At 41.9% G+C, this 13,875-nt stretch overlaps 1 protein-coding gene across 3 annotated transcripts in view; it reads left to right on the top strand.

Moving 5' to 3' along the window:
• Nucleotides 1–13,875, top strand: part of BRD7 (bromodomain containing 7) — a 36,100-nt gene that overhangs the window by 18,032 nt on the left and 4,193 nt on the right. For all 3 annotated transcript variants that reach the window (XM_033127209.1, XM_033127208.1, XM_033127210.1), the window contains exons 6-13: nucleotides 1,729–1,839; nucleotides 6,176–6,360; nucleotides 7,306–7,429; nucleotides 8,253–8,328; nucleotides 9,758–9,865; nucleotides 10,223–10,358; nucleotides 10,790–10,901; nucleotides 12,400–12,456. In XM_033127209.1, coding sequence (XP_032983100.1) covers nucleotides 1,729–1,839; nucleotides 6,176–6,360; nucleotides 7,306–7,429; nucleotides 8,253–8,328; nucleotides 9,758–9,865; nucleotides 10,223–10,358; nucleotides 10,790–10,901; nucleotides 12,400–12,456 — 909 coding nt within the window. The remainder of the gene's footprint in view (nucleotides 1–1,728; nucleotides 1,840–6,175; nucleotides 6,361–7,305; nucleotides 7,430–8,252; nucleotides 8,329–9,757; nucleotides 9,866–10,222; nucleotides 10,359–10,789; nucleotides 10,902–12,399; nucleotides 12,457–13,875) is intronic.

Here is a 13,875-nt window from a genome sequence, read left to right as displayed (position 1 = left end):
GCCAGCACCTTTCCACATGAGGTCGAGAGCCTGAAAACTGCTCTTCTGTCCCTGTCCCCACACTCTGCCCTTCCAGGCTCTCGCCTCACAATCTACTCAACAAGCATCTTCTGCGAGGGGCCCTATGCAAGGAACGCGGAGGTGGGTGCACTATCCTGGGTACAGCCAGGTTTTCTGGGTACCACCGGGTTTTTCTGGGTACCAGGTTTCCTTGAGTACCGCCACTTCCTGGGCACAGCCAGTCTTTCTGGGCACAGCCAGAATTTCTGGGTACCGCCAGGGGTCTCAGGGTATCATGCTGGAACATAAGTAGCTCACACCCAAAGTGCTTACATAGTCTCAATGGCAGCTGGTCGAGACACAAAAGCAAACATCCGCCAGTACCCCAACAAGGGGTCTTCCTACACCACAATCTCACTAGCTGCCGGGGGAGACACAGGAAGCAGACATCCACCACCGCCCATACCCCAAGGGGTCTTCCCACCCCTCCAGCAGCTGCACGGCTTTTTCTATGCTGCTCGGAGAACCATCCACGTCCCTCCACCCCTCCCCAGGGGTCCAGCTCATGAGAACACCGGCCCCCGGGCATCACACGCAGTGTGGGGGACACATGTCCTCCTGCCCAGAGGTAGGCAACTCCGTTACCTGACCGGAAGAACCTTGCTCGCTGCACCAAATGTAATGCAGGGTCTCAGCTTCCGCTCCCGGCAGGTGAACACAGGATATGGTGAGGCCGAAAAGGAACGACGGAGCCATGGATTGGGGTTCATACCACTATATTCTTGCTGGCGGCTGGCGAGACACAGGAAGTAGGATCCGCACCATCCACAACCCGTGCTTGCTAACTGCACTTTCCAGCATAACTAGTTATATAGAAAACCATAGTGGCTAATGGCCAGCTGGTTACAGCTGAGGGCCAACTGGTTACAGCTGATGGCCATCTACTGCCTGACCCAGCACCTTTCCACGTGAGGTGGAGAGCCTGGAAACTGCTCTCCTGGCCCTGTCCCTACAGTTGCGTTCCCTAGTATGTGTATACTTTGAAATTTAAACCAAAAATACGGTTTTGATAATTTGGCTACTCCATTTACATGTTTTAACTCTGACTTGTATGGTTTATTTCACACTGGCATGATTTCTTAACATTCTACAAATTGTTTAGCTTATGATAGCACCCAAACACAAAGAAGAAAATTAGTTTAAAGGTTTAACATTTTTGCTCAATTAATTTGGATTTGGTAGGAAATACTGCGATAATCCAGCACTGCTCCCAGTTTTCAGTCAAGATCTGAAATAAAACATTTAATTCATAAATGGAAACATATTATGTGTGTTTTAAAACTAAGAAAAATACTTTTAATTAGATGAACTACTCAGGATTATTCTATTAAATATAGAAGTATTTTCTTTTAATTTTTTTATGTGTGGTAAGAAACCAATTAAAAAATTTCATCTTGGTATCTAAAGTTTATATGTAATTACTATAAAATGTTTAAGAATTTGGAAAAGAATGTAGTAGGATATTTAAATAGGCATTTTTATTTTGTGAGGCTTAGAACTTAATAAATTGCTATTCCATGTTTTTTAGTAAACAGTGAAAGGTTAGAGTGTAGTTTCTTTGTTTGTTTGTTTTATTTTTCCAGGACCTATGTTATTTCAAATCAGGACAATGAGGGTACTCTGTTTTGTTTTAATGTGTTTTTCTCCCCCTTAATATTCTCTCTGCAGGATAACTTCAAACTTATGTGCACTAATGCTATGATTTACAACAAACCAGAGACCATTTACTATAAAGCTGCAAAGAAGCTATTGCACTCAGGGATGAAAATTCTTAGTCAGGTAAAGAAAATTCTTTGTCATAAATAATAATTATGAAATTTATATTCATTTTTTGGTCATAGTGATACAGAGCCAATTCAGTACTGATTTTATTGTATGGGCAGATCATATTAAAATTAAAATACTAAATGAAAAAAAATTTTAATGTAAAGAAGAAAATTAAAGCAGGAAGATTCTCATTTGGAATTGATACAAATAAATACTGGCATTCACTTTTAATTATTTATTTAGAGGCTCTTGAATTGATACTCACCAGATAGACTTATATTTGCTGTGAAAACAACATCAACCTGAATTCAGGATAAGATTGATTTGGTGAATTATGCAGTCTTTTAGGAGGAAAGCTCTCTGTTACCCCTGGTAGGGATGGGATCGAATGTTCTGGGAAACATCAGAACTTCAGTAAAAAGAAACGAGATACAAATGAGCACTGCCTGGGAACTGTCTCGAAGCCACCTCCCCACGGGAGCAGGCTCTGCCTCGAAGGACAAGCACCGGTGCGTAGGAAGGCATGTGAGGAGGGAGGAGTGTGTGCAGAGGCACAGTCAGTGGTCATCGAGCTGCACGCGAGCTTAAACATCGTAACAGTCCAAAGAGATACTGTCAGTAGTGGCAGAAAATTGTGTGTGTCATCTCAGAGCGAGGCCGATGACAGACCTTGAAGGGTAAATTGAGGTGATCACTGTGCGTCTCCTGGGAGAAACGGAGAGCTCCCAGGATAAGTCACATCTTTGGAGGTTTTACAGCTCTGAGTAGGAGGAGAAATGAACTGAGACAGTCCTGGCACCTCACCACAGCAGCAAGTCAGAAGACTGAGTTCTAGTGTTGGCTGTTTTCCACTAATTGTGGACTTCAGGCAAGACATTCACCACTCTGAGCTGCAGTGGGCTCATCTACTCATATAGAGGAGAAGGTTTAATCCATGATCTCCGAGATAATTGCTAGCCATAATGTGCTGATTCTAGATAAGACCTAGCGAAGGGAGGAGATTGAAAAAGAAGAGTGAGACAGAGGGATTTTGCAAGGAAGAAATGAGTGGGTATAAGACATAGGAAGAAGGCAAAAGAAATAAGAATGACAAGTTTGAGCTCAGACTCGGGGGAGTTACAGGATAGTAGAAATGAGTCGTGTAGATACACACACATGGTTTCCAGTTTTCACGGCTATCATCTGTATCAGTTTTACGTTTACAGAATTGCCTTGGTTCGCAGATGCCTGAGCGTGTGCTTGTCTCTGAAAGATTCTTGGATCCACTTAACTGGAGAAAGAAAAACATTTGGATTGACGATTATTCGTTCACTCCTAATATTTAGACAGCATCACTTCCCACCCTTTCCTAAAGACTTGGGGAAACTGTGATGTAAGCCAGTTACCCATATTTGGCAACGTTTGCAGAGGAAAGGGGAATGTAAAATGTTTATGCCACTCTAGCCAGAAAGATTCAGAACACAGAACCAAGCCACATTCCAGGTTTAAAAACCTGCGGATGTTTTTTATTTTTGTATTTGAAGGAAAAGTGCTTCCAGCAAATGCAACCTTTGGTCACTCCAAAATATGTACATTGAATTTCTAGGAGAAAGTTTAATTTGCAGAGGTAACATATACAAAGTAGATTTATCAACTTCAATATACCACTATTGTCTCTTCTTTAAATACTGCAGTTACTGTAACGTGCACAAGATTCCAGTATCCCTTGAATTTGACTATGGGTAGGAGGGTAGGAAGCACAGAAAGTAAATAAACTTTCTTTTCCACTTTTCTCTCTATTATCTTCCTTTTTTGTCAGATCTCTTCCTGTCGAGGAGCCCTACCCATCCTGTGTTATAGCTTCCTGTTGACTGACTGTTCTCTCCACCCTAGATGGGAGGGATCCTTACAACAGTGAATTTTAAATGTTTAAATTTAGACCTTCTGAGTTTAATAACAGAGCTCCCGAGACAGCCAGCACACCCTTTCATGAAAAGATAACTGTTTTTGAATGTTCAGTGTTAAGATTATAGAGCAGCCTTTCATTATTTTTTTCAGTTACACACAAATAATGTTATTAATAGACTTGTTATTTTTATAAAGAATGGACATATGTAGAATAACTTGATCTCCTAAATAAATACTAGAATGCTGCATTGTGGCACAAGATAGTACAAACAGTACTGTTCGTAGCACAGTGGCTTTGGAATCAGACTAATCAAGATTCAAGTCCTGGCTCTGCCATTGAGATGCTGTGTGACTTAGGCAGTTTTGGTCATGGAAAGTGGGATAATAATAGTACTTACCTCAAAGAATTATGCCCAGGGTGTGGGGAAGCACTCAAGTGTTAGCTATTATTAATGGCAAAGAATCAAGCTCTTTAAGTCATTTAATATTGTAAAATTGAGGATTGATAAACAGTATGCTGATTTGGAGACATTTTCATTACCAAAAAGGAAAAAGTCATTGCTTTCAAAGTAAAATTCATTAAACTCAACTTTTCCCCATTACTTGTGTCGGAATTGAGAAGATTTCTCTAATTGAATTACTTAAATTTTGTGCATGTTATGTTAAAAAAAAAAAAAACCAAAATGTTTTTAACATGGGTTCTACTTTATAAAATTCTACAGTGGAAATAAAAAGATTACTGAGAACTTTGTGATCTAAGCCCATTCATCTAAGCAATATTTCTTGTGTAACTACAAACCAAGGTTGCCAACCTCGGTTTCAGGTACTAGAGACATGAGTGAGAAATGACCTAAGTGACATTCACAAGGGGAAACACAAAAGGCCAATAAACAGTTACAGAAATAATCTAAGTAATATTTTTTAAGTATGTATTAAAATAAGACATTTTTAAAAATCAGATTGGCAACGTTTTTTTAACGGGTACTCTTCATTTGACAAGGATTCAGAGAAACTTTGAAACCTAATACATGTATTATAAATTGATACAACTTTTCTGGAAAGCAGTTTGGCAGTAAATATCAAAGGCCTTAAAAATACTCATTCTGTTTGACCTAGTGTTTCCATTTCTAGGAATTTATCCTAAAGAGAGAGAGATTCCTGAAAGATTTACAATGGTGTTCATGAGACTCGTTATTTGTAATAGTGGAAACTTGGGATTTTCTAAATGTCCAGTAGGTTATTAGTTAAATCATGGTACATACATGGGATAAAATACTATACAGTTACTAAAAACATTTTATGAATATTTAATGATACAGGGGGAAATACTTGTCATTTATTAACTGAAAAAAATGCTTGTAGCCAAATACTCTGTATAATTCCAGTTTGCTAATACGTATAATGCTTAGAAAAATACTGCGATGAAAAACCTGTTAGCAGTGTTCCTCTCTAGAAAATAACAAGGTTTTTATTTTCTCCTCTGCTCATATCTGTGTCTACGATAAAATATATTCCTTTAATTGTTTTAAGGTTCCTTTAAAGTTCAGTAAAAATAACAGGGTGCAGTGTTCTTGAGGTCTCCCTCATCCCCTGCACCCCTAGTACAGCAGAGTGCCCAAAAGGCCTGGTCTCAGCTCCTGGTTCTGTGACCTCAGGTGAGGCACTCAGCAGTTCTTACCTGAATGACCGCTGATCCTTTCTAGGCCCTTGTTTCTATTCTACAAAAGCCCTAAGGAGACGGCACTCACTCCTATTCTATCCAGTGACCAGGCTCAGAGTTCAAAGGCCGAGTAGTCACTGGGACTGGATCTGCCTCCAGAAACCTCAAGCCCTTAACCGATGGAAAACCCCACAGCATATCAATGCAGTGGAAAATTAAGCACATGTTTCACAAACTAGAAGCAAGATTCTTTGGTGAGAAGAACCGTTGTGTGCTCTGAGAAAGAAGCTATGCTGGCAATCGTTTATTCTCGAGGCATGTTGTTTTCACACAGAGAAATGCCAAATCCGTCAGTGGTCCTCTAGGATACCAAAATATAAGGGGATCCCATGGGTTCACATGCTCTAGGTCTAAAAATTCCTGATGACTCTTAATATTTCAAGAGAGGCTATTCTGTTAAATACAAAATTGTAACATGCTGTTAAACCAGATTTTACTTTTTAAATGTAGTACTGCAAAGCAGTCTTTATTCATACTTTCTCTTCTGTGCACTTTTTGATGGTGCAATAAAGTTATAAAGCATTCTCTTAACACTGGAAATTAAGTCATTTGAATTGAAGGAATAGATTTTATTGTCCTGGTTCCTAGATATAATACTCTTGGTATAATTATATTTAACTGTTTTTCTTCCCTAGTTAATGACAGGATAAGTGCAAGCTCTTGTGAGGCAAAAAGAAAAAAATGCATTACTTTAAAAATGACTGCCAAGCATACAATAAAAGTGTTCTTGAATATGTTTAGGAGAGAATTCAGAGCCTCAAGCAGAGTATAGACTTCATGGCAGACTTGCAAAAAAGTCGAAAGCAGAAAGATAGAACGGACACGACGCAGAGCGGGGAGGATGGCGGCTGCTGGCCCACGGAAAGGGAAGAGTCCGGCGATGCCGAAGCACAGGCGTTCAGGAGTCCCCAGAAGGACACCAAAAAGTAAAGACTCTTTGTAGTATTAAAGCTGTCTTTGTCAGGCTAGTAAGGGGGCAGTGCCTGCCTTTGGAAGACCCAATCCTAGTCTCCCGTGGTGGTTTGAGGCATGCAAGTCCATTTCGGTGACGTGATACCCTCTTCTCATACAAAGCACCATGTGGAATTGGCCACACACAGTTCTGAATGTGTGTTTTTATGAAAGTATTTTTAAAACCAATAAATTATCTTTAGGGACTCATATTGTCAGTGAGTTTGTTTAAACAGAACTATTTGGGTAGGGAAAAATGTGTATTCGTTACCATATTCCGTAAAGGAGCTGACAGTTAGTTAAGCCTGAGCGTTAGTTAAAGCTCCTTCCTAAACAGATGGGCTGTCGCTGAGATGTGTGTGTTTTCCAGCAGACGTCAGCTGGTAGGAGCAGTGACTTAGCAGTGGCCCTACTGGGCCTCAGCCAGCCCGGCCCACTGACAACCAGTGCCTCACCGACGGCTCGGGAAGAGGGTTCTGGTGAGCAGTTTGGGATTTCTGCTGTCGTAATGCGGAGAAAGTAAACTTGTGACAAGTTTTGGTTCTAAGATTTACACATTTTAAATGTATGTTTATTTTAAATTTAAATTTTAAAAAACAAACTTAAGAAAATATTATGTTCCTCTCCCTTCAAAATGCATTTGTGATAGGATTCCTTTTTGTGACTGTACTGACAAAAATGTGGAAGGTAAAGAACAGCGATGGAAAGGGATGGAAGTACCCCCGGTGACCAGCGTGTCCGCTCTGCCTTGCTGTTTGTGCGTTTCCGGGGCCCTTCCCGGGGCCCTTCCCAGGCCCCGAGGAACAGAGTTTAGTTGGTGACAGCTGCGCATGTGCTCACTTCAGTGGTATTCATATTTGGAATCCGTTTGAATGTTTTCATGATATTTTTTTTCGCTTAGTATTAATGTGTGTTTTCAGGAAAGACAAAGATATGCTTGAAGATAAATTTAAGAGCAATAACTTAGAAAGAGAGCAGGAGCAGCTTGACCGCATCGTGAAGGAATCTGGAGGAAAGCTGACCAGGCGGCTGGTTAATAGTCAGGTGACTGAGCTTTTTCTTTCTTTTCACTACTTACTGATGCGGGTTGTCGGAACTTTTAGTTTTTAAATTGCTTGTGTACTTTTAACCCATATTTGCCATAGAGCTTTTCAGTACAGTACTCACAGAAGAAAAAGTAATAATGATTGTAAATTACATGAGCAATCTTATCCTCTATTACTGGATTTTTTTTTCAGTGATGTTAATGTGTTCTAAAATTGGAAAGTGAGCCACATACTTTATTTTAAGCTTACAGGAAAACAATTATACTCTGCTCTTTTTTAAGCATATTGTTTAGCACATTGGTTTTGAAACCAAACGGATTAATAATGACTTTGGGCAGGTCCCCCCCCGCCCCTTTCCTGGGCTTCAGTGTCCTCCTTTTTAAATAGAGTGGGCAGAACTAGGTGGCCTTGGGACCCACACAGCTCTTTAAAATTCTGAGATTTTCCTAACCATTTTTTTACCTATCAAGCACCTGTGTGATAGGGAGACAGGTGTGAAAGTTGGTATCTGAGTGTAGTGATGATAGCTACCTCTAATATTAATTTGATTCAAGTAAGGCTTTCTAGTGTGAGGTGTGCGTGTGTGTGCATGTGTGCACAGAGGGGGCCAAAAAATGTATGCACATGACTTGTATTCATCTTTTGTTATCGGTATATATTGAGTATTACAATTTTAATACAGCTTTTTCCTTTCTTAAAATGTGTATACATGTTTTTGACACCCTCTGTATATATGTATCACACTAGAAGGCCTTACTTTAGTTTAAACTGTGATACATATAAAACCATTTAGTCCGTGTGAATACTTTGGGTCATTGCAGTGTGAATTTGAAAGAAGAAAACCAGATGGAACAACAACGCTGGGACTTCTCCATCCTGTGGATCCTGTTGTAGGAGGTAGGTTCACAGAACTAGACTGAGCATGAACTTGCTGTCTGGCAAAGAGCGACACCCTGGGTCAACATTTTAAAACAACAAGCCTGAATATTGATAAATTCAACTGTATCATTATCTACAAAGCACATGTATTTCATGGTAACAGCTGGCCTCGCTTTTCTTACCCTAAAGTAGGCACTATATACATCAAGTTTTCTTTAAAATACGAAGTCCCTGGAGCCTCAGAGCTATCCTTAACAAAGCCAAAAAACTGGGCAGTAATTCCTAGCCCTGGTTTTAAGAGACCGGTACGTATACTCAGTTATTTCTAGAGGTACCTCAAAACCCTCACATTGCGACATAATAAACTGAAGTGATGTTATTTCAGTGAACAGAATGAATAGTATGTCACATAATACCGTCATAGTGATGGAATAATGTATACCTTACGACGCTGTTTTTCACTATGATTGGTAGAAAGTTGGGAATCACTGTTCTAGAACTTCAGCCATGTTTTTGTACACCTTAAGGTCTGCCCCGTCTCTGTACCAGACCAGGGTCTGGTTTCTGCCCGGGGTTGGGTTTCCTGGGCTTCCCGCCCCTGTGGCATTGGCAGTGTGGCACTGACACTTGCAGGAGCTGCCCCAGGAGGCCGGTCGACTGGCTGAAGGTAGACGCGGCCGTTGTTCACTTCTTAGTTTCATCTTCTGGTGGAGGTGCCAGCACCCCATCAGAACAGCAGACTCCAGACTGCTGGGAGAGACCATCTGAGTTGGACATTTGAAGTTTCTCATAAGTGCTTCATTTGATCACACTGATCCGCTGTGGGAGTATCCTGTATTCCATGGTGATCATGATACAAAAACCAGGACTCTCAAATCAGGGGAGGAAACACCGTTTCTGCGGCTGTTGCCAGAGAGACCACGTTTCTCCTGGATCAGCCAGCTCGGTTCCTCTGCTTGTTTCAGATTCCCAGTGTCGTCCATCTTAGGGGTTTGTTCCTGGTTCACAGAGATCACATCTTTAAAGGTTGTTCTTCATCGTGCGGAAAGTACACCTCTCGTAGATAATAAGTATCCTAAATATGTTATGAGTTCCTTTAATCAGGTATTTTCCCTTACTCAGTCTTTTACTAACTAACCTTTCCTACTGGTTTACTTCCATCATAACATTAAAAGGCCCAGATTTTAATTTTTTTTTTTTAAGCAAAATGTAACATAATTATAAAGATTCCAGGAAGCAACGGAGTGTGATGAAAACGACCAGGTTTGGGTCACGGCAACCTGCCGGCCTTTCTAGGCTCCGATTTTCTTACGTTAAAGAGTACACCAAGGGCTAGCCTGCGTCGTCCCCGAGTCCTGTGGGTGGCATGATGCCGTGTGTGTCAGCGCTCTGCAGAGCTCACTGGGCTCATCATGGGAGCCTCCTCCACTGTGTGGTCTCATTTCAGAACCCGGCTACTGCCCGGTGAGACTGGGAATGACCACGGGAAGGCTGCAGTCTGGAGTGAATACTCTGCAGGGGTTCAAAGAAGATAAAAGGAACAAAGTAACTCCAGGTACGGCGCCCACAGCCCTCATGTGTCTTCTCTTTCAAGGAGCACGATTACATGTCCTGCTTTATTCACTAACTCTCTTGATGGTATTTTTGCAACTTTAGCTATTTTGTTAACTTCAGAAGAAACTGAAAAATTGGGTATTAGTATTCAAAATGAGTTTCATTCTTTTTTTCCTCACTCTCCCCTTTGTTGTGACTTCACAAGTATGGGTGTGGGAGGGATGGCTACCTTAAAATTGTATACCAGTCGGTGAAGTAGTAAAGTTAGGAGGGAGTAATGTTTACTAGAACAAAAACAAAAAAATGATTGCCATACAAGTTAAACAATAGTATTGTGGCATTTCCTTTCTATCAACAGTGTTATACTTGAATTACGGACCCTACAGTTCTTACGCACCACATTATGACTCCACATTTGCAAATATCAGCAAGAATGATTCTGATTTAATCTATTCCACCTATGGGGAGGACTCTGATCTTCCGAGCGATTTCAGGTGAGTCAGCGCCCCGTCAGTATTCCGAAGGCCACAGTTTTCTACAATATTGACAAACATGCGCATGTCCAAAGAGTGTGGCTTTGAGGCCTTCGCGCATATGCAAGTCATACGTTCCCCTTAGGGAGGAAGTAAAGAGGAGGGAAAGGGCGCCAGGGACTCAGCCCTGGACCCTCCATCACGGCGGTCTTACTTTTCTCGGACCATTTCCCCAGAAGCATTTCCTTTCACTGTATTCTTGCTACCGTTTCATTCTGTCATGACAGAGTTATCCCCAATAAATATGTAAATACAGTGTTGTACCTGGACAGAAAGTTTCCCGTCGTGGTGTGTGGATGAAGGGCATCTAATGACAACAGCTGTTATGACAGGAAGATTAAGCCAGAAGATGATTTATGTGGAAATGACTTTCCCAACACTCTCTCTTTCAGCATCCACGAGTTTTTAGCCACATGCCAAGATTATCCCTATGTTATGGCAGATAGTTTACTGGATGTTTTAACAAAAGGAGGGCATTCTAGAACCCTGCAAGACTTGGAAACGGTAAGAACGCTTCTAAAGAAACGGGGTAATTTATTATTGGCTCTCAAGCATTAGTCATTCAGTGTTATGAAACCATGGGATTAGCCACTATGACAGCTGGACTCCATTCCCCCAAAAAGAGCCCAGCCCGGGTGGAGACTATGGGTGGAGGACAATGAACGGAAACAGCTTGGGTACCAGGGTCTGTGAGTGCCAGAGGATTGTCGTTATGTCCTAATCTTGGGAATGTAGGAATCAAAAATGGGGCTTACAACTCAGAAGTCAGCTGGTGCTACGTATCCTAACAGAAAAGGGAAGTCTTGGTCACTGGCTTGGAACTGAGTTGACTGAAATGGTAGAGAATGTCTTTTTCTTTATTGTGCGTAATAACAGCGGTGGGGCCTCAAGTGAAAACGGAAAAGGCTTCCTCGTTGCTGTTTTTTATTAACACTTGTGAACTATCTCCAGTTCAGTTGGACATAGTGGATAATCTGGAATAATGTTAGAGATTTGGCTCAAAGATCAGAACCAGAAAATGTTCCTTCTGATGTAGAGGGGAATTGATTCCAGAATGTCCTTGTCACTACAGTTAGAGGAGCCCTGTGTCTCCTGGGGTCCTAACTTCCTGGCGGCTCTGACTAGTTGCTCTGGCCTATGCCCTCCTGCACCTATGGCGGCTGGTCCTCAGGTGACCTACCAGCAGGGCTGATACATGACCTAAGCCATTCACCTTCACACCAGTTCAAACGAGTTGTACTAAAACTTCGCATCAGTTAATCTGAATTAATAGTCTTGAACTAAAATTGAATAGCTTTCATTTGGTTGATATGGCAATATATTTCTAATTTATGGTTTCTCAGCCCTTTGATCCAACAGTTCTCAGAATTTATCCTAGAAATAAGAAAGGAAGTTATATATAAGGATACATTGTTTATAATTTTTAAAAATTGGGAATTGGTCAAATAAATCACAGTACAACCTTTCAAAAGTAACAATTGTTACTGATTTTTGTGCATGACACATTTATCTATTTATATACCAGGTGTGCCAAAAAAATGTATACATATGACTTAACATTCATCTTTTATTACCAGTATATATTGAGTATTAAAATTTTGATAGTTTTTTTCCGTTCTTAAAATGCGTATACATTTTTTTTGGCTCCCCCATATGCATTATCTCCAAGGGCTGGGATTGTGGGAAGCTTTCATGTTCTCTGTGGCATTTGAATATTTTACAGTAATCCTCTGCTATCTGAGAATATTGCCTCTGTTAAGGCGGGGCAGTCCCTAGAATCCCTCCTAAACAAGGGACAGGTTTTTGAGGAGGCATCGAATTACCATCTTGAAGTCACTAGTAGTAGCTACTCCTGACTCACAGGATACTCTCAAAATGCTAGTTGGTACAGGTAATTCAGTTTTGGTTTAAAAATTATATTCAAATAATCCATATTCTTATCCTCTTCTCTTGCCATCATTTCTATCTTTTAATAAAAAGTTGTTTTTCTTTATCCTTACAGTCATCACCTGAAGATGAAGGCCAGGCTAGGACACTTGACACAGCGAAAGAAATAGAGGTGATTATATTTTATTCTTTTTAAAAAATATATTTAAATGGAGACTAAGCTAAAGACCTAACTGATGCAGCTTTGTTTTGAAAGAAAACTACTTGAGTGTCTCCTGAGAGGAAGGAACTGGCGTTGCCTGGGAGGAGTGGAGGAGTGCTGGCTTGTGCAGCAGGCAGGCAGGCAGGCAGGCAAGGGAGCGAAAACCAGCTGCCATGAAGCGTGAATGTACCCGTCATGGGAACACGGGGAGAACCCAGTGCTTTGGATGGCTGAGGAGACCTCACAGGGTGCTTCTGAAGTAGGCAGGACGCCCGTGTAATGGCCTACATAGAGGTGATCAGAAACTGGGTGACCACTGTACTGGGGAGAGGAGGGAAGGGGGCTGCATGGCTGAGGACCAGATGGCGAAGAGTCTTATATGCAGTGCTAAGAAATTGACATTTTAGCCCAGAAGATAGGAGAGAGGGGCTGGAGGGAAGGGACAGTGGAAAGCTATGGGACTTGTCTAAGGGGAAAGAATATATATATATAGCATAACAATAAAGGAAGAAGGAACTAGAACGGAACTAAAACTGACAGGACCTGGTGCATGAGGTCGCTGATGGCATTCGTAGCTCATAGCTCATCCAGGAAAAGGAGCACGACCTTGGTCGGGAAAGAAATGCCATTTGGTCTCAGATGTGGTGAGTGTGATTTGGGATATCAGTGGAGTGCTGGGACTCCCAGGCCTGGGCTGTGGGGCTGAGGACCTGGAAGCTGGGTAAAGGTGGAATCTCAGTTGTGAACGTGAACGAGACCGTCCAGGGGAACATGTAGACTCGGAGACGACCAGTGGTTGAGGTAGGAAGCCCTGGGAGAGTGAGTGACACGCAGGAAGGAGCTCAGTGTCAGGTGCTGCAGAAAAGCCTGGGAAGAGGAGACCGGCGAGTGCCATTTGTGACCCTAGAGCAATGGCAGCAAAATGGTGGGGACAGAAGGTAGTCTTTTCAGTGAGTTCAATGAGGGTGGAAAATGGACATGTGAGATCTGACAGACTAAAGCCCTTGAAGTGAGGAGCAAGAACACTGGAAGATAGGAGATCAGTAAAGCTAGATGCAGGTGTAGGTTGTGGTCACCAAACCCGGTCGTTTCCAAGGAAAGAGGAGCCAGGCTTGTGTTTAGGTCGTGTGCTTAGTGAGGGGCAGGAATGAAAGAAATGCTGAGAATGGGAAAGGAAGCTGGGTAAGAAGTGAAGCCTGAGAAGGGCTGAGCGGGGCCAGCTGAACCGCCTGCCGTCACCCACACGGATGCGGTCTCCGCCACACACGTTAGCCCACGTGGCAGATGAGAAGTCACTGTTCAGGTTGTTTGACTAAGAGTGCGACACCAAAGTATACATGGAACCATTAACTTGGTGTCTGGGTTCCTCTGTTCCTAAAAAGCATTGTT

This window comes from Rhinolophus ferrumequinum, chromosome 15 (assembly GCF_004115265.2).
Source record: "Rhinolophus ferrumequinum isolate MPI-CBG mRhiFer1 chromosome 15, mRhiFer1_v1.p, whole genome shotgun sequence".
Taxonomy (NCBI): Eukaryota; Metazoa; Chordata; class Mammalia; order Chiroptera; family Rhinolophidae; genus Rhinolophus; species Rhinolophus ferrumequinum.
Note: the sequence above shows the minus strand (reverse complement) of the source record. Positions and strands in the feature narration are given on the sequence as shown.